The 19,097-nt window shown below is 39.4% G+C and overlaps 1 protein-coding gene across 5 annotated transcripts in view; it reads left to right on the top strand.

The window, feature by feature from the left end:
• sowah (ankyrin repeat domain family member sosondowah) overlaps positions 1–19,097 on the top strand; it is a 198,692-nt gene that overhangs the window by 144,427 nt on the left and 35,168 nt on the right. Inside the window, exon 4 of one of the 5 annotated variants that reach the window (XM_073987397.1) lies at positions 5,023–5,900. The exons of 3 other annotated variants lie outside the window; for them this stretch is intronic. In XM_073987397.1, coding sequence (XP_073843498.1) covers positions 5,023–5,064 — 42 coding nt within the window. In that variant the 3' untranslated portion in view covers positions 5,065–5,900. Of the gene's footprint in view, positions 1–5,022; positions 5,901–19,097 lie in introns of those variants that run through there. One more of the 5 variants, XM_073987399.1, reaches the window with a different exon arrangement.

Below are 19,097 nucleotides of genomic sequence, written 5' to 3' on the forward strand. Positions count from 1 at the left end.
ATTAACACATTTGCCACTGTTGCAATTTGTTGTATTGTTGGATCCATATGGGAATACATAGCCATTGCTGTCGTCAGTCGTATGTTTTTGTTGTGTTTTTTTTTCTCCTTTTTATTTGCGATAAATTTTCATAACATGTATTTTCTAACTTGCTACAAACACGCACGCATTATTTTGCTGGATGGATGCTTGATAATGCAGTTGGGTTAGCTTGCATTTCATCAGGCCAACAGATATGTCCATCGAACATGGCCTCCGTTTTGTAGTGGCCATGTAAGAATGTCTTTGATTAAAAGCCGATTAATAAATAACAAAAATATCATAAAGTGTCATGTCGCGACTGTAATATTTATGAAGACGGCAACTATTGGAGAAGGGATGCTTTTTTTGTTTTGTTGTGATCCTCTTGTTCACAGGATCTTGGAATGTAGCTACCGCCCTTATTTATTTCAACTTCATACACTTTTTTCACTCTCTTTATTTGTGTATTAAATGAATGTTCATGAGAACACTTATGTGTAAGACAGCTTCCAAGCCAAACAAGTGAGATGATTAATGAGTTTTTACCACGATCTTTTGTAATATCTTGGCTATTCCATACCGTAGTATAGTATGGCCCTCGAAATAAAGCAATTTGAAAATCGTTTACTAGTTATCCCATAAAATCAACATTTTGTTTGGATTAAATAAAAGCAAAATAAAATCTCTTGCCTTTTTAAATAGTTGTCTAGGTGGTAATTGTTAAACTTCAGTTATATTCTCGGTCAATACATGTTGTCGATCCGTTGAATCCATCTACTTTAAATTGATTTTTAATCATAAATGTAATACGCCCAGGTTTTGTTGAATGATTAAATTGAAGAAGTAGAAGAAGAGATGGAGTAGATGATGTAAGTACGAGGTTAGTTTTAAAAATATCTGAAGTTGGAACAGTTTTATGTTACCTTTTCTTACCAATCCCACGGCAAAGGGTTCTTTGTACCGGATTGACCCGGAACTACACAACATCTATGTTCCGGCCAGCGGCTGTCACCTCAGTGTACATACGTTTGTATTTGTTTCGTTTTTCCGTTTTGGGAGCAGCATATCCTGGAATGCCTGCTCCGAATCCTTTTGGTCCGTGCCGGGACAGAGGAAAACCCAGGACCAATATATTTGTGCTCGGTTTGTCACATCCGCATCTTCACCCACATCCAGCCTTCGGTGAGATGCAATAGATGTCAGGAGTGGGTGCATCTAAGGGGTTGCTCTGGACTTGTCCACGCGAGGGACTACGACAAGGACTATGTTGAGCATGCTGTGTGAATACAGTCCCCATTGAGTCGTCATCGGATTACGAAACTCCCTCGTCGTCTGATTATGAGACTCCCCCGCTGTCCCCTCGACAACAACCGCACAGGCAGCCTTTAACACCAGCCGTTGTTGTCCCAATCCAAGATAATGCATTCTTTTTCCAATTTAATTGTAATGGACTCCGAGGTAAGATCGAAGAAATAGTAGATTTCATGAGTCGGAGGAATATCAAGGTCGCTGCGGTGCAAGAAACCAAGCTCAATAACAACTGTAGCTTACGTCCTAAGGAAGGATCGCACCAGAAGTGGAGGTGGGGTATTAGCTTTCCTATTGCACCAGTCTGTCCAATACAGACCTATCTCGCTTGAGCATGTGTCTAATGACCCGTACATGGAATGTATGGGGATAGCAGTCAGGTGTGGAACTGCCGAGATAGAGTTGCTGAACGTATACATCCCGGCGAGAAATAGCTGTATCTCAGATTACATACCTAACATTAGACCGCTTTTGGAAAGTCATAATCGTCTGGTCTTGGGGACTTTAATGCGCATCATGAGATGTGGTATTCGGCCCTCGGAAACGACCAGAGGTACAGCGCTGGCTGAACAGATTGACTGCGCTACGTTTTGCACGGTCAATGAGGACGCACAGAATTAGAGGAGAGTGTCACAGCTCGCCAGACATAACCATCGTGTCACCGGGTCTGACAAATGACGTTACCTGGCAACCCGACATTTCCCTTGGATCAAACCATCTCCCCATATTTGTCTCCATTAGCAGACCACCCGATTTCATTACCTCTGAACGCCGTACATTTGTCAATCATAAGAATGCTGATTGGCCGGGTGTCAGAGAGTCACCAATCACCGCTTCAAAGAACTGCCCAATCCTTCTGATGTTCGGGTAGCGGAAAGGACGTTCCGAGACATCATCACAGCTGCAGCCGCTCGCCATATCCCTGCTGGTCGAATACCCGAAGTAAAACCAAACTTCCCAACAGAAGCGAAGGGATTAGCAAATGAGCGTGATGAGCTTCGCCGAACCAACCCCAATGACCCCAGAGTCAGGCAGCTGACACTGGAAGTTAACAGGCTGGTCAGCGAGCATAAGCGGAAGAAGTGGTTAAATCATCTGAAGAGTTGCAACATTGGAGCCGGTATAAATAAATTGTTGGCAACGGTTAAGTCACTCTCGAACCCTGGAAGAAGGGAAGATAGGACCTCAGTCACGTTTGGCGACGTTACGTTGACTGACCCGAAGAGGTGCGCAAGTTATTTCAATCGACAGTTTGTCGAGCACTCCGAGTGTGACAGGGCGAAGAGAAGAGTATTACGTCGCATCAGATCTCTTCCTGCCGAGGAGGAACCACCACAGTTTACAATGGATGATGTTGCCAATGCCATCAGGAACGCTAAATCATGCAAAGCGTTGGGCCCTGATGGAATCTCCATGGTAATGCTGAAGCAGCTAGATGAGCCGGGAGTGGAGTATCTCACTAAAGTTCTCAACTTGTCGCTATCCACCCTCATCGTTCCCGAAGTCTGGAAAATGGGCGGGGTGGTCCCATTACGGAAGCCCGGCAAGGATACCAACAAAAGTGAATCGTACCGACCGATTTCGCTTTTGTCGCCCGTAGCAAAGACTCTAGTAGCCTTATTCCTCCCCAGTATCAGAAATAGCTATCAAGTTGCCGATCATCAGCATGGTTACCGTAAGCAGCACAGCACGACTACTGCGCTGCACGCCATTACCACACATAATTGTCAAGGACTCAACCGGCCGTGCGATAGAACAGTGATGGTGGCGCTTGACTTATCAAAAGCCTTTGATACAGTCAGGCACTCCACGCTGTTTGAGGACATGCTTGAAACGTTGGATAGTCCATTATATGTGTGGACGCCAGTAGCACGTGGAATTCAGGAACAAGAAGTCCAAACCTCGTAGAGTGAAACAGACAGTTCCCCAAGGTGGGGTGATATCTCCAGCACGACTACTGCGCTGCACGCCATTACCACACATAATTGTCAAGGACTCAACCGGCCGTGCGATAGAACAGTGATGGTGGCGCTTGACTTATCAAAAGCCTTTGATACAGTCAGGCACTCCACGCTGTTTGAGGACATGCTTGAAACGTTGGATAGTCAATTATATGTGTGGACGCCAGTAGTACGTGGAATTCAGGAACAAGAAGTCCAAACCCCGTAGAGTGAAACAGGGAGTTCCCCAAGGTGGGGTGATATCTCCGGAACTGTTTAAGCTCTATCTCTCCTGTATTCCGCCCCCTCCAGACGGCATCGAGATCGTAACGTATGCGGATGATTGCACGATCCTGGCGTCGGGTACCTATCCTGATGACATCTGTGAGAGACTGAACAACTATTTAACCGATCTTACCATATTTTTCCATTCGAGGAATGGATTTCCGCCAAACAATCAGCAGCCACTCTGTTCACCACATGGACAGCGCAGTTTGGAAGAGAATTGAATGTCATGGTCGATGGTAGCAGAATTCCGACCACAAACTGCCCCAAAATTTTAGGGGTCACATTCGACACTACTTTCAGGTCGTGCGCGCACGCCACAGCTGTCTGTGTCAAACTGAAAAGTAGGAACAAGGTCCTCAAGTCCCTAGCCGGCAGCACTTAGGGTGCAGATAAAGAAACCTTGTCGACCACATATAACGCGATAGGTCGGTCTGTGTAAGCTATGCGGCTCCAGGCTTGTCCCCGAGATTATGTGATACGAATTGGAAAAAGATTCAAACTTGCCAGAATGCCGCCCTGAGAACAGGGTGCCTCCTCAAATCTTCAGTGCACCATCTACATGAGGAGGCAAAGATTCTTCCAGTAAAGCTACACAATGAGATGCTTTGCAGTATCTGCTTGGATGTTACCTTGTGAGCCATCCCAATCACCATGTTGTGGATAGGCCCGACACATTCAGGCAGATCAGGAAGGATATCCATCCCCTGGAGGGAGAGGTCCAACGATACCGGAGGGAACCCCTAGATCAACAAGCATATCAAGCAGGTTTAAAGAGTATTCACACGGATGCAGTTGCCAAAGCCTTAAGCAATTATAGTGTGAATAAAGTCCTCGAAATACATCCCCCATGTATTGCAGCTGAGGAGCGTCAGCTACCACGACAAACTAGAGTATTTTTGGCTCAACTACGATCGGGACATTGCAGTCGCCTAAATTCTTATTGGGCGACATCGACCGCGCCGTGAAAGACATCTGCCCAGTATGTGGCATGGGCCTGCACGACACAAAACACCTTTTCAACTGCCCAGCCAAACCTACTCATCTAACTCCAGTGGATCTGTGGTTACATCCAATCGAAGCAGCCACTTTCCTGGAACTGGAGATAGACCCAGAGCCAGATTGTACAGAAGAAAGAACATACAAACATAATAACAAACACTGTTACAACAACAACATCCTTTTCTTAATTCAATTATATTTTTCTTGCATCGCTAATTAATCGGGATCTGCAAGTGACTAAAAATCAACGTATGTAAAAATACTTTATGAAACATTTCCAATGATGTCGTTTCGTAGTTTCAGAATCCGCAAAAACTTCACCCTTTCATTTAAAATTATTTAAGGCACGGTGCGGTGAGGAATATTTGAAAAATATCTTCTTGCCAGAGCAATCATATTTGTTTTAATAAAATAAAGTCTGTGATCACATGACTCATATGTATCTGTTGCTTTATTTTATTTTCAGGTAAATATATATTTGATTGTTATATACTTTATTAAGTGGTAAGTCAATCGTATACAAATTATACATACAAATCTCAATATTATTTTAATATGTACAATTTTAACATCAAACCTCGTAATTCAATTTTGAAATATTTTGAGCTCCTCCTAAACTTTCACAAAAACTAAAGCATCTCCCACAGCATCCAGTAAAGATCATATAGTTGGTACTCCCCTTAAACAGACAGTTCTGTGTTTCCCTGGTTAATTATGAAAAATGGTTGCGATGACAGTGAACATGAATTAAATCGAATGTTATTAAACACTGGGTGGGTAACTGAATAAATACGAAACAAAACTGACGATTTTAAAACCACAACATTGTTAGTGGAGACTGCAGCTCCTCGGTGATTATTATTGTGGCCATAGAGCTTAACGGATGGATATTTGGGAATGCCAGGAATTGCATGGTTGCATAAAGAGCGAATTGTCTTTCAATTCACAAAGGTATGAACAGGCGATGTTGTAGGCCAAAATAAAAAAAAAACCAAAATTGGGACTAACAAAAAAGTCAGGCATTACCAATTTACAAAGCAATTTTCAAAATAAAAAAGAACCAAATTGCATTTCGCACAGATAATCTTTATTTCTGTATTTCGTTCTGTTCAGGTCTACGTTTTTAGGTAAGTTTTTTTTTCTTTTACTTTTAGCTTGGCTGTGTCAACAGCATTTATTGGGTGGCGTTATTGGCGCCAACGGTTGCACGTTCCAACGATCATGTAAGTTGAACGCAATCATTGTCGTTGGTATTGACATCACATTAAAAGGCTCAAAACGAGGTTTAGCCAAAAAGAAAATTGGAAATACAAAAAAAAACAGAAACGAAAAACAAAAACAAAACAGTCTAAGGAAGTTGGTAATAGCTGGTGCATCATTGCAATTTGTGGTGACTTTTTGTTGATTTTTTATGAGAATACAATTCGACGTCGTCATCATAAGCATTGCCATCCTCCTCCTGATCATCATCATCATCGCCACCACCACTACATAGCTTTAAAGTAAAAACTTTTTCTGGCATGGCAATAAAATGTTTGTTTGGAAGCTTCTTCTGTTTATAGTATACTGGTCATTGAATAAAAACTAAACAACAACAAAACTATTCACAAAATTTATATAAAACATAACATCCTTCTTTTGGATACCGTGACTTGCTAAAGTCATCAAAGGTATGTACATTTCATGCCCACCAGCATTGCCCATTGCAGCGATAAAACACCATCAACCTTACCAACTAATTCTGACGTTAGTTGCCATTTTTTGTTTGCTTGTTACCTTGGCGTTTGTGTTTTGTTTTGTGTGAAATTGTCATCGAGTAATCTGCTGCTGAAACTTGATGTCACCAGAAAAAGGCCTAATCACGCAACTGGAATGCCTTGTAAAGCTACATAAGAAATGTAGCCACAAAAAACATTTGTATAAAAATTAGGGGTGCTATTGTTTCCAATTTTATCCTTTTTCCAAATATACGTCCTCTTTAATTTCAAGTGCACACGGACCTTCCCGTGGCGTAACTTGGGTTGGACTTCTGGTTTGCAACCCATACATATATATGTATATGTTCCCACAGCATCCCCAAAGTGACAAGGGAGACTTCTCACATATCACTGAGTGCTAGCCGATTCATATTGGCTCAATAATAGGAACCTACTTTTTATCGTCGAGTGCGAACGGCGTGTTTTATGACACCACTTGAAGAGAAGTTTTTCATGGTTGAAATGCTCAGGAAATGTAAGTCAGCATTGCACTGAGGGGATTTGCCTACGCCGAAAATTTTGAGTGCAAGGCGGGCGTGTTTTTCACTGCACCACGGGGGCTCCTGGAAATAACGTTTTATGCAAATAAATACATGTGTTCACCACACTGAGGTGAGAACTGAGTTGAATTTCATGGTCGATAGTAGCAGAATTCCGACCAGAAACTACCCCAAGATTCTAGGGGTCACATTCGACAGCATGACGTCTGCGCATGTACAGCTAGATGAAGGAACAAGATTTTCAAGCCCCTAGCCGGCAGCACTTGGGCGCAGACCAAGCGGACCAACCATAGGTTCGTCTGTTGTAAGCTACGCGGCGTCAGTATGGTCCGAATATAAGTGCAACGGGATAAAAAATATATTTTAACCTGTCATAATGCCGCTTCGAGCAGTGCAAAAGGGTTTCCCTACCAGAATTATCAGAGAGTGCCATAGTTTGTGAGATTTAAGCTTCTCCTTGCAAGCCGTCATTTTACTTGGGTCAGACCCTCTCACTATAATCGTCTCCATCATCAAAATGCCCGATTTCGTCACCTCTGAAATCCGCTCTTTAATCAATTACGATAAAGCTAATTGACCTGGTTTTAGAGTTTACTAATCACCGCTTCAGAGATCTGCGCAACCCTTCTGATGTGCGGGTGGCAGAAAGGACGTTCTCAGTCATCATCATAGCTCAAACCGCATGCTATATACCGAAGTAAGAGCAAATTTCTCAGCAGATGTAGCTGGATTAGCAAATGAGGGTGAAGAGCTTCGCCGAGCTAACGGTCGAGTTAAAATGATGACACTTGAAGTTAATAACTTTGTCGTTGAGAATAGGCGACTAAACAATTGACTAAATAATCTGAAGTGTTGGAGCTGGAATAAATGACTTGTGGGCTACAGTTAAGTCATTCCGAATCCTCGAAAGAAGTATGACAGGTCCTTCGTCACATTGGTCATGTAAAGCTGACTGATCCGAAGAGGAGCGCAATTTATGGGCCGATTCCGTACAGCGAGGCGAGTCATGTCGCGTCGTCTATCGTCTCTGTGACAAAATTTAAAAAATGCACTACGTACAGCGATAGAAAATAATCGTCGATAACAAGTTATTTTTATTTTTTTTTTTATTTTATTTTTATTCGTTAGTAAAAATGAACGGCGACAGCTAATTTGTTGTCGCCGGAAAATGAACATTACGGCGACAAAATTTGACGTCGTCGTGCGACTTTTGCCATACGTAATGGAAAAATTGCAACTGGCAACGCGACACGACTCGCCTCGCTGTACGGAATCGGCCCATTAGTTTAACCAACAGTTGGTGAGCACTCCTGGAGTGACTGGGCAAACAGAAGAGTACTCCGTCGTATTAGATCTCGACAACAGCGCTGCATGCCATTCCCACACAAATTAATCGAGGACTCAACCAGAACAAGCCCTACGATAGGACTTTTGGCGGCGTTTAACTTGTCAACAGCCTTTGATACTGTCTAGCATATTACGCTGTTTGAAGACATTGAGTAGACTACCTCCCGACCAATTTTGTGTGGACACCTGTCGTACATTTAAGTCACTGAGCGGAATTTCAAAGTTCTATGGGTCATATTCGACAGAATGTTCACGTCTTTCGCGCATTCCATAACTTTCTGCGATGTAGGGTGAAGTCCTCAAGTCCCTGGCCGGCAGCACTTGGGGTTGGGGTTGTTGACTACATATAACACGATAGGAAACTGTGGGTCGCGATTATAAGTGCAACGTTGTGGAACTGCAACACGGTGCCCCACATGTCTTCTGTGTAACATCTACAGTGTACGAAGCTTCCTGTCATCTGTATTTCTTTGGTATTTCCCGGTCTAAAGCCACTCGTGCGCTACGCGTTGCTACTGATTGTAGCCCTATATGCCGCATTTTTCTCTTCTGTAGCGGCACGACACTCCCGGTCATATCATGGGTTCCTTTGTCCATTGTCAGATGTTTCACTGTGGAGACTGAGGACATTCAGACTGTTGGGCCAAAGATATTCTCCTTTCCAATTTTGGAATTAAAATCGCTTAGAATAATTTTAATGTCATGGGCACGACAACGGTCGTAAGTTTCTTTGGTCTGTTCGTCCTTTTCTTCGGTTGGAGCATGAGCCCAGATAAAGCTAATGTTGAAGAATTTTGCTTTTATCCGTATTGTAGCAAGTCTTTCATTCATTGGGGTGACGCTGACCAGATATTTTAACCTCCGAAAAAGTACAAAATCACAACCAAACTCATGCTTTGTGTCAAGGCAGCTATAATACAGTGTGTCACCTTTAGGTGTTGTTGTGGCGTTTTTCCCAATCCATCGAATTTCCTGTATGACAGTTATATCGGCCTTGTACTCTTCAAATACATCTGCCAGTGCGAACATTGCAGGTGCAGGCTTCGCAGATCATGGTCCTTAAAACGTTTGCGGGGGTCGTCAACTTTAGAGGGGTTTATTTTTCTTTTCTTTCGTTTTTTCATATTAGGCTGTTTTTTTAGGCGAGGTTATCCACCCGTTGATTAGCAAAATGGGCTGGCGAAAGACATTCCCAACGATTGGAACCTCAGTCTGGCACATGAAAGGAGTCAACTACAGATGCACAAGTCTCCTATCCAGCGGTTAATCCGATGCTCATTGGAATAACCGAGTCATACCAATTACCAAATCTTTGCTCTACGCCAAACCCAAGAGAATAACTATAAACACACATTTATATCGACTATATGGCTGCCGTGTCTGAGTTTGGCATTCCTGTAAAAATAAGAGGAACTTGGAATTTTATAAAACAATATGTGTTGACGGCGATTTCCGGCCTCTCATGCACTACGGTCTTCTACAACTTGAATATATCAACGATTGCATTGTAACAAACGAAGTATCATTCTATTTTTTTTTTTTTTCATTTCCATCACCTTAATTTCTTATTCTTATTTTCGTCTAATTAGTCTCCTTTAAATACTTCGATTTTCGAATAACTTTTTTCAATGTTGTCGCCAGTAGAGGTCTTGTTTGCTTCGCTTTTTTAATGGCCAATCATTAACAAAAATCTTAACACAAAGTCTGATTAAATGCAAATTCGTTGAGCAAACATAGCCACCGTAAGCATTTATGAGGGTCGCAGTCCAATACACAACAGAAGTTCACAAAAACCCCAAGATAACTGGCAGCCGATTCACACAGAGTTGTTATATGCCTCAATCCCATATGATATTCGTTTTTGTGGCCAAAATAATTGATTTGGTTTCATTAATCAGCGAATGCCGGCCGGCCTGCCACCAATTGCAAAAAAGAATGAATTCTAATTTGCCGGCGGCCTTAATTTGCGATCACTGCAGCCGTATTTTATGTGATTCGTCTTGGGCAGGCAAATACCGGAACGCATGTTTTCTGTCGTATTGGTTGCCACTGTTCCTTGTATCTTAAACAGCTACTGAAATACAGACAAAGAAACTAAGCGCACAACAATCAAACTCAAAAGATATTAACTCTTCGTGTGGCACTTTCTAAAAGCAAAATTGTTGTAGACAACCCAAAAATAAACGATCATTCGGAAATTGGCTTTAAACAAGAAGTAATATCGATTTAAACAAACTAAAGACGCCACCACAACAAACTCCAGCAAAGCAAAGTGAATCGAATGAACGTTTGTGTTCTTAAAGGCGTTTTTAACAATTTGTCAATCTTGTAAGCAGCAGCGCCCCAACCAACCGAATAAAGCAATTCCAATATTTTTACAGTGCAAACAAGAACTCCCTTCATTCGAAGTCATAAATTATATAAATAAATAATATTTTCATATGGGGTTTTAGTGGTCAAATCTTTCGTTGAGAATTACTTTAAAAGAAAGCCTCCAGCAAGAGCATAATGAAGGATGATCTTGCCACACACGCGCATTATTTGCAATTACTTTTGCCTTGAAATGGAGTTGGTGGACCTTCTACTATACACAAAGAGACATAAAGAAGGTGTTGCCAACGTGTTATGAGTTTTTAAATCACTTTGCAAACAATGCTGCGAACTGCAAATCTAAATGAAGGGAAAAAAACTTTTATTTGATTTTAATCGATTTTCCATCGATTTTGATTATTATTTGCCTCTTTTCTTCTTTGGGGATGAGTTTGGAAGTTGAGAAAATTACATTTAAAAAAGTGCAATTTGCTTTTCAACGCTTGTCATACCTCCCTCTCCTTTTCTGTTTGTTTTGCCAATGACAAAACACTTTATTTGTGTTTCTTCTGGTAAGAGTAAGAGTAGGAATAGGAATAAATATTGTTATAAAAATTAGTCCTCATATATATTCAAAATTTCAAACTCAGATATATACATACACGCAGAAAAATAAATGTTAGAAATATGTTTGGATCCAAACAAATATTTGTTTGGGACTGATTGCAAACAAATATATGTTTGGATCCAAACATAATTTGTTTGCATCAAAATCGATTAGTTGTCAATGAGAGCCGTACCTAAAATTTTCTGAGCGACATTTTGCAGTATATTTCGAAGCTGAAAAACGTCATCTTGTGGTACTTTTATAGCACTGTTTTCAAAATTTCTTCTGCGAAAAAGTCTAGGACGTATATCGGAAATAAGAGCCCCAACTAATTCTTGGAAGTTCTATACGCATTATTTATAAATTTTCCCCAACGTTTTTAGCCACAATGTGCCGATAGCCTCAAGGGGTTGACACCAGAATGTATTGTGTTCACCAATATACGGTTGTTTAACTTATTCATTATACGGCAAACATTAGAACTGATACTAATCCACCTTCCGAATGAATATTTTACAATTTAAATTTTTATATAAGGGAAAACATTTTCGATCATCAAGCTTAACTCCAAACGAGAAAATTAATGAAAAAAATTTAATTTGAGGGTATTATGTTTTCCCCGGACCATGGGAAAAGTGATAGAAGATGTCAACCCTGCTAGGATATCAGATTCTTCCCAAATTGACTCTAACATGCCCAAAAAAAAAACAAATTGATGTCAAAAGTACAGCTAATTAAAACCGATAACACCACAATTTTTAACTATATTCCGTTGTTGCTTTTGTTTTTCACCCCCATTCTCAAGGATCAGTCAATATTTTTGTTATCCCATCCAACTACAAAGTACAGAAACAACTTATTGAAAGCTCTCTGTACATAATAAAGAACAACGGGACACAAAATATTACATTTAAAAAATTTTTAACGGATCCAAAAATTGAATTAATGCGTAATCCTGAATTTGTTGCTTTTGATATGCGCAACCCTGTATGTTTGTATTTGCATCGGTTTTCTGTGTTGGGAGCTGCATATTCCGGAATGCCTGCTCCGGAGTATTTTGTTTCGCTTTCTAAGGGGGAAAACCAGGACCAATAAGAAAGTTCTCGGTTTGTCATAAGCGGACCCACCATATTGAAACTTCAATGAGTGGCATGATGGTCCCGCCTCTGAAGTCAGGCAATGATGCCAGCAGAGTCGAATCGTAAAGGTCGATGTCCCTCCTGTAGCCATTAACGAAAATTATAGAGGCACTACTGCACTTCCTAATGAAAAGCAGTTTGCCAATTGGCCATGTGTGGACGTCAATCGTTTGTAGTATTCGAGCGGGTTGATATCACCGGAACTGTTTTACCTCTACTTTTCTGAAATTTAACACCCACCATACGGCATAGTGATCGTAATGTATGTGGCTGATTGTACGATATTGGCGTCGGGTCACATCGTCAATGATATTTGTGATAGGTTAAATGTCTACATCGTTGACTTAGTGCAGTTCTTCCATCTGAGGAATATGAAAATATCCGTTGCTAAATCCACCACCTGGTCGGCTGGAATAAGGCTTCCCCTGAACTGAAATGTTGTCCTGAGTCTGACCATTAACTACCTCAATATATTGGGTGTAACTTTCGACAGCATGTTTAAGTAGTCCACGATTCTCAACTCGCTGGCCGGCAGTACTTGGGTGCTGACCGGCGTGTGATAAGCTATGCGGCGTCTGTGTGGTATGCAATTGTTAACGCAGTGCCTCCCGGAGGACTTAAACAACAACATGACACCAGTGCACAGTGGTGGCACCTACATGGGAAGGTGTGACAAAAATACTTCTAGATAGAACTGAAATTTTTATCAATTGGTCCTCGGGGGCTAAAACCACTCTAACAAAAATGTTGGAGTCCTGAATTGAAGTATTTTACTGTTGCCAACATATTGTTTAACCGAATTCGCTGTAATCCGGTACTAGGAGTTGTTATTGCATAGTAAACCTCCCCGCGAGAAACTGTCAATATAGGTCCATGATTTGCTATCTCGATTTAATGTATTTTACAGATATTTAACAAATTCTAAACGGATTAGGCTTTAATAGAGAACTCAGAGTTTAAACAGGATTTTATAAATAAATGTGACATTGGTCCACTTTTGCCTCAGCCTCTATATAGGGTTACCATCTACTTTCTGCACTTTATAGGATTTAACCAACTTTTTCAACAGAATTGTCTGTAATAATGTATTTCTTGTTCTCAGTGTAGGAAATTTCTCCTTAAATTGTTTAATATAGAAGAACATTTCGGCGAGGACTAAATATAAACGATATTTTATTCAGTTGTTATCTTTGACTATAATTTCCATTTTTTTAATTATTATATAGGTTTTTGGTCAATTAAACAATTATTTGTAACTATGTCTCTTGGTATTTTCAACATATGAAATTAATTAATTACACAAATTTCAATGAATATCTGATGAACAAATATTCTTTGACAAGCAAAATTTATTTTTTGTGGCATCTTCATATACGAATACCTAATTCTATCGATTTCAAATTTGTAGATTGCTTAAGTTACCATGGTAAATGAAATCGCTAATAGCATCAATAATAATATTATTACAATATATAAGCACAAAAACATTTCATTGAACATAAAGGATAATAAAAATAAGTTTAAAAATTCAAAAAATATAAATTCAGCAACTAATGTTGACGACATTTCCTGAGTATTTCAGCCATGTAAAACTTCTCTACAAGTTGTGTCTTACTAGGACACGCCGTTCGGACTCGGCGATAAACTGTAGGTCCCATATCATTGAGCTAATATGAATCAGGGTGCACTCATTGATATGAGAGAAGTCTCCCTTGTCCCTTCTGGGATGTTTGTGGAACAATTATTATTATTTCGTAGGTGGCCACAAAATTATGCAATATTTTTCAAGAAAACATAACCGAAGGTAGATCAGAATGTGCCTTTACACATGAAAAAGTATCCTCTAAAAAAGAAAAAATATATAAAAAACACAAATTTTATGTGAAAAAATTGCCGTAACTAAAAATTGGCATTAAAGGGGTAAATTTCTAAAAATCGTCGAAATGCCGATAAATCGGCAAACCTGGCATCACTGGTTACAAGGTACTGAGGAAGAATCGCGCCAGAAGTGAAGGGACTACACCTTTTTCAGATGTAATTCGAAACATTTCAGTTGTAATTTTTAACTTTTTATTTATAATTCGAAACAATTATATTGTTATTCGAGCATTATTCCATTTGTATTTCCAATTATTTTATTTGTAATTCGAATCGTTTTATTTGTAATTCTAATTATTTTATTTTTAATTCAATTATTCCTTTTGAAATTTTTGGTTCCATTGGTTTTATATTTAGTTTTATGAAAGACAAATAAAACATTTCGAATTATAAATAGAATTAAGCGAATTACAAACGGAATAATTCGGCTTACAAATAAAACAATTCGAATTACAAATAAAATTATTAGAAATACAAATGTAATATTTCGTATTGCAAACACAATAATTCGAATTACAAACGGATAAATTCGAATTACAAATGAAATCAATCCAATTACAAAAAAATTGTTATGAATTTTATGAAATTTTAAATACAACTAAAATTATTCGAATTACATCTGAAAAAGGTGTAGTTTTTTTGTTGTGCCAGGCTGGTCAAAAACAGACCTAATGGTCCGTATATGTATGGGAGTAGCAGTCAGATGTGGAACCTCCGAGAAAATCTGGCTTAACATATATATCCCGGCAGGTTATAGGCCAATCATTAGCCCATTAGAGGACTTCAATGCTTGTGCCATTCGATCCTAGGTAATGACTAGAGGGGTGTGGCGCTGGTTGAGCAGATTGAAAGCTATACGTTGTGTATTGCCAATGAGAAAGCTTTGTTCCTTTACTTTTTTAATGATAAAAGTGGTAAAAGAGAAAACTGTCAAAATTGCTCCCTCATGAACATTTTTACCAGAAAAGTAAACGAACGGAAAAATGGTAGATCTGGTAGCAATGTCAAAAAGAAATACATATAAAAAATAAAAAAAATCATTAGTTCCAATTTTTTTCTTCATTGTGAAATAATCGTCAAACAAAAGTCGAAAATCAGTTCTACCATTTTGTACCTGCAGAAATTTGTCCGGTAGCCTGTGGTAGAAGAGAAAGTCAAATGTGCTCTCTCTCACTCCCTTAAAAACTGCTACCAGTTTTACCAATTTTTGGGGTTAAGGAACGCTTTGCAGGTTAAAAATGGTAACCTCAGGTAATTAAAGGAACACAGCTTATATCGTGTCGCCTGGTCTGACCAATTACGTCGTTTCACTTGGATGAGACCATCTCCCTATAATCGTCACCACCAGCAAACCACCCAACCTCATTACATTTGAACGTAGCACTTCCTACGATCATGGAGGACCTAATAGTTCACAAAAAACCGCTTCTGAGAACTTATCTGAACTTATCAAATAGCCGAAGTGAGGCCAAATTTCCCAGCGCGGGACTAACAGCTGAGGGTGATGGGCTTCGTCGAGCCAACCCTAGTGACCCAAAAGGTTCTGGAACTTAATAGTTTGGTCGGTGAGCACAAGCGGAACAAGTGGCTGAAGAGTTGCAACATTACGAACCCTGGAAAGAATTAAGATGAAGAGAAGAGAAGAGTACTACGTCAGATATCTTCCTGTCGAAGATGATGCTGCGAATGCCATCAGGAACGCTAAGTCGTCCAAAGCGTAAATTAAAATGTTTATAATTTCGATATTGAAGGAAATTTTTTCGGTAAGTTGGCAACCAAAATAAAGTAGGCCGTAAATAAGTCCTACCTATAGCAACAGTGCTGTCAGTTCCCTAAGGTGGGTGATATCTCCGGAACTGTTTAATCTCTATCTTTCTTTTATTCCACCCACTTTTAATGGCATAGAGAACGTACGTATGCGGATAATTGTACTATACTGAATTCATGTACCTTTCCTGATGTCGTACGTATGCGGATAATTGTGAAGTACCTTTCCTAATGTCATTTGCGAAATGTGAATATCTAGTTGATCGATCTTACAACTTTTTTCTGCGCGAGGAATATGCAAATATCTGTAACTAAATCTTCATCACATAGACTGCAGAGAGTAGCACTGGGCTGAATAACCCGGTCGATAATAGCAGACTTCCGACCACTAACTACACCAAGATTCTAGGGGTCACATTCGATAGTATTTCTACGTCGTCCGCTCATGCCATAACTATCTGCGACAAGCTGAGATTTGTGTTTCTGAATGCAATGATACAAATTTTTCCGTGGGCAAGTCCATACTTCCTCAGATAATGCTTCAAAGGGTCGAAAAAACCCTACAGGCACCAACTAAAATATCCCATGAATACGAAAACCTACGAATTGAGTATCCAATTTATCCAATCCAAACCGTAATTTCTCTTCTAAATGTACATCAAGTTCCAAAAAGTTTTACATGGGAAAAATTTTTCGGTTACCTCCCTTTGCAAAAATTCAACATTTTCACTTAAATACAGTTTTAGGGCTCTTCTAGGATAGTTGTGAAAGTTTTACCGAAGGTAGTCCTTGTAGTCAACAACATTTTTTTGTGGTCAATTGCGTGCTTCCTTACATATTGGCCCAAAAGCGCTAAAAGCGTATAGTCACCAACTAATCTCACGATTTTCGGTGTTTTGAAGATTGTGGCCACAATATTCCAGCGAAATTGCTAAAATTTGGTATTTAGTCTTCGTTGGTGGTATAAAAAAAAATCCTCCTGAAATTTGTTGGTATAGATCCACACCTTCATATAGTCGCCATAGAACGGTACCCAGCAAAAATTCGGATCCATTAGTCATTATGTAACCCATTACAAAGTAATGTAAACAAGCTTCTTTTCCCATTACAAGTAATTTGAAAAGTAATGGGATACTTCTTAAAAAAATTACAAGGCAAACCTACTTACTTTTCTCCTCACTAAGTAATGAGGACGGTGGCACAGTGAGTGTGTGTCCGACTATAAATCCTAGGGTTGTGTGTTCAACGCTCACTGTCGGCACGCGAGTTTTTTAATTAAGAAATAACAGTTCGTGGTGCACGTGTGCACTGCACATTTAAGTTCTTAAGCAACCCTTAATGTTCGTGTGCGTGGCATAGTATGTAGTGTCTTTGGCTAGAAATCAGAGGGTTCGTGTGTTCAACTCGCACAGCGATCGAAATAAAATAAAGTAAAATAAAAGTAAGAAGTGTGATGAAATTAAAAAAAAATCTCAACATCAACTGTTCTAAAAATAGAATTTTTTTCAACTTACTTTTCAACTTCTAGTAGCCACAGAATAACTAGTTATTCTAGTGGTCATAAAATAACTACAAACTGAGTGCGACATGCCCTTGTAAAAATAATGGGGAAGAAAGGGGGTTTGCGAGTAGTTACAGCTGCCAAAAATCCCTTACAAAACCCATGATTTTGGGAGAACTTTTTTTGCTGGGTACTTGCTGTTTTCAGTATTTTGAACAAGGTAAAAACCCATCGAACAGAAAGTCGTCGGTATAGGTCCACGTTTCGATATAGCCACCATAGAAAAGTACCTCCCAATTTTCGTAGTTCTGTAGGTTGTGACGTCAATATCCCACCGAAAGACTGGAATTTGTTTTTAGTCTTCCATGGGGTTATAAAATATTCCAGAAGAGAAATAATCAGAATAGAGAAGCGTACCTCTTGATTTTCAGTATTTTCAAGTTTTTAACCACATTATCATATCGGAATATCGGGAATTTGGTATTATAGTTTTCATTAAATCTAAAAACTTTCCGCCAGAAATTAGTAGGTATAGATCGAATTTCGGTATTTTGAAGGTTAGCCAGATTGTCTTACCGAAATTTTTAAAATTTGGTATTTAGGAAACTATATGTTCCATTTTACTTCAATATATTTCGTGGTGGAGAGTATAATATAAGTTCGGCCCGGCCAAACTAACGCCGTTCTTACTTGTTACAATGTCATATTGATATTCGTGCGCACGATAACTATCGAAATGAGTGACTCCCAAACATAGATCAGGTTCCAAAATGAACTATTAGCCAACGTCCTTCACTTACCTCATCCACAAAATGTCCATATTTCAGGCCACTTCATACGTATGATCATGAAGAAGCTGGGATTCACACATCAGAGGCTTATTTGGCAATATTACGAGGGCGGTTCGGAAACTTCTTAGCCTATCAATGAAAGAGAATAGTTAGTTTTTCAAAAATATTTTTATTTTTCAATATAATCTCCTGAAACTTCAATACACTTAGTCCAACGCTTTTCTAGCAATTCTATCCCTTGATTAAAATAGTTTTCCTCAAGTACTTCAAAATAGTGGTTTACAACTGTAATTGCATCTTCATTTGAGGTAAAACGCTTGCCAGCAAGGACTTTTTCTTAGATTTGGGAACAAGTAAAAGTCACTGGGAGCTAAATCAGGAGAATAAGGTGGGTGGTCCAGCAACTCGTACTTTAATTCGTTGATTTTAGCCATTGTTAAAACACTCTTGTGCGCTGGTGCGTTGTTTTGATGAAAAATTATTTTTTTGTGTTGTAAGCCAGGACGTTTTTCTCGAATTTGTACATTTAATTGATCCAAAAGGTTGCAATAGTACTCTGAATTTATTGTTTTACCCTTTTGCAGATAGTCAATCAATAAAATACCTTTGAAGTCCCAAAAAACCGTTGCCATAACCTTACCAGCCGATTGAACTCTTTTTGCCTTCTTTGGGGCACTTCCTCCAGCTTCAGTCCATTGTTTGGATTGTTCTTTTGTCTCTGGAGTATAGTGGTGGAAACATGTCTCATCAACAGTTATGAAACGACGCTTAAAATCAATTTTATTTCGCTTAAAACGATCCAAACAAGCTTGAGAAATGTTCATTCTTATGTGTTTTTGATCGACTGTTAACAAATGCGGCACCCATCTTCCAGAAAGCTTTTTCATCTGTAGTTCTTCATGCAAAATTAAATGGACTCGATCATTTGAGATGCCCATGATATT

Source organism: Musca autumnalis, unplaced genomic scaffold, assembly GCF_047663935.1.
Source record: "Musca autumnalis isolate F117 unplaced genomic scaffold, ASM4766393v1 scaffold_4, whole genome shotgun sequence".
Classification (NCBI taxonomy): Eukaryota; Metazoa; Arthropoda; class Insecta; order Diptera; family Muscidae; genus Musca; species Musca autumnalis.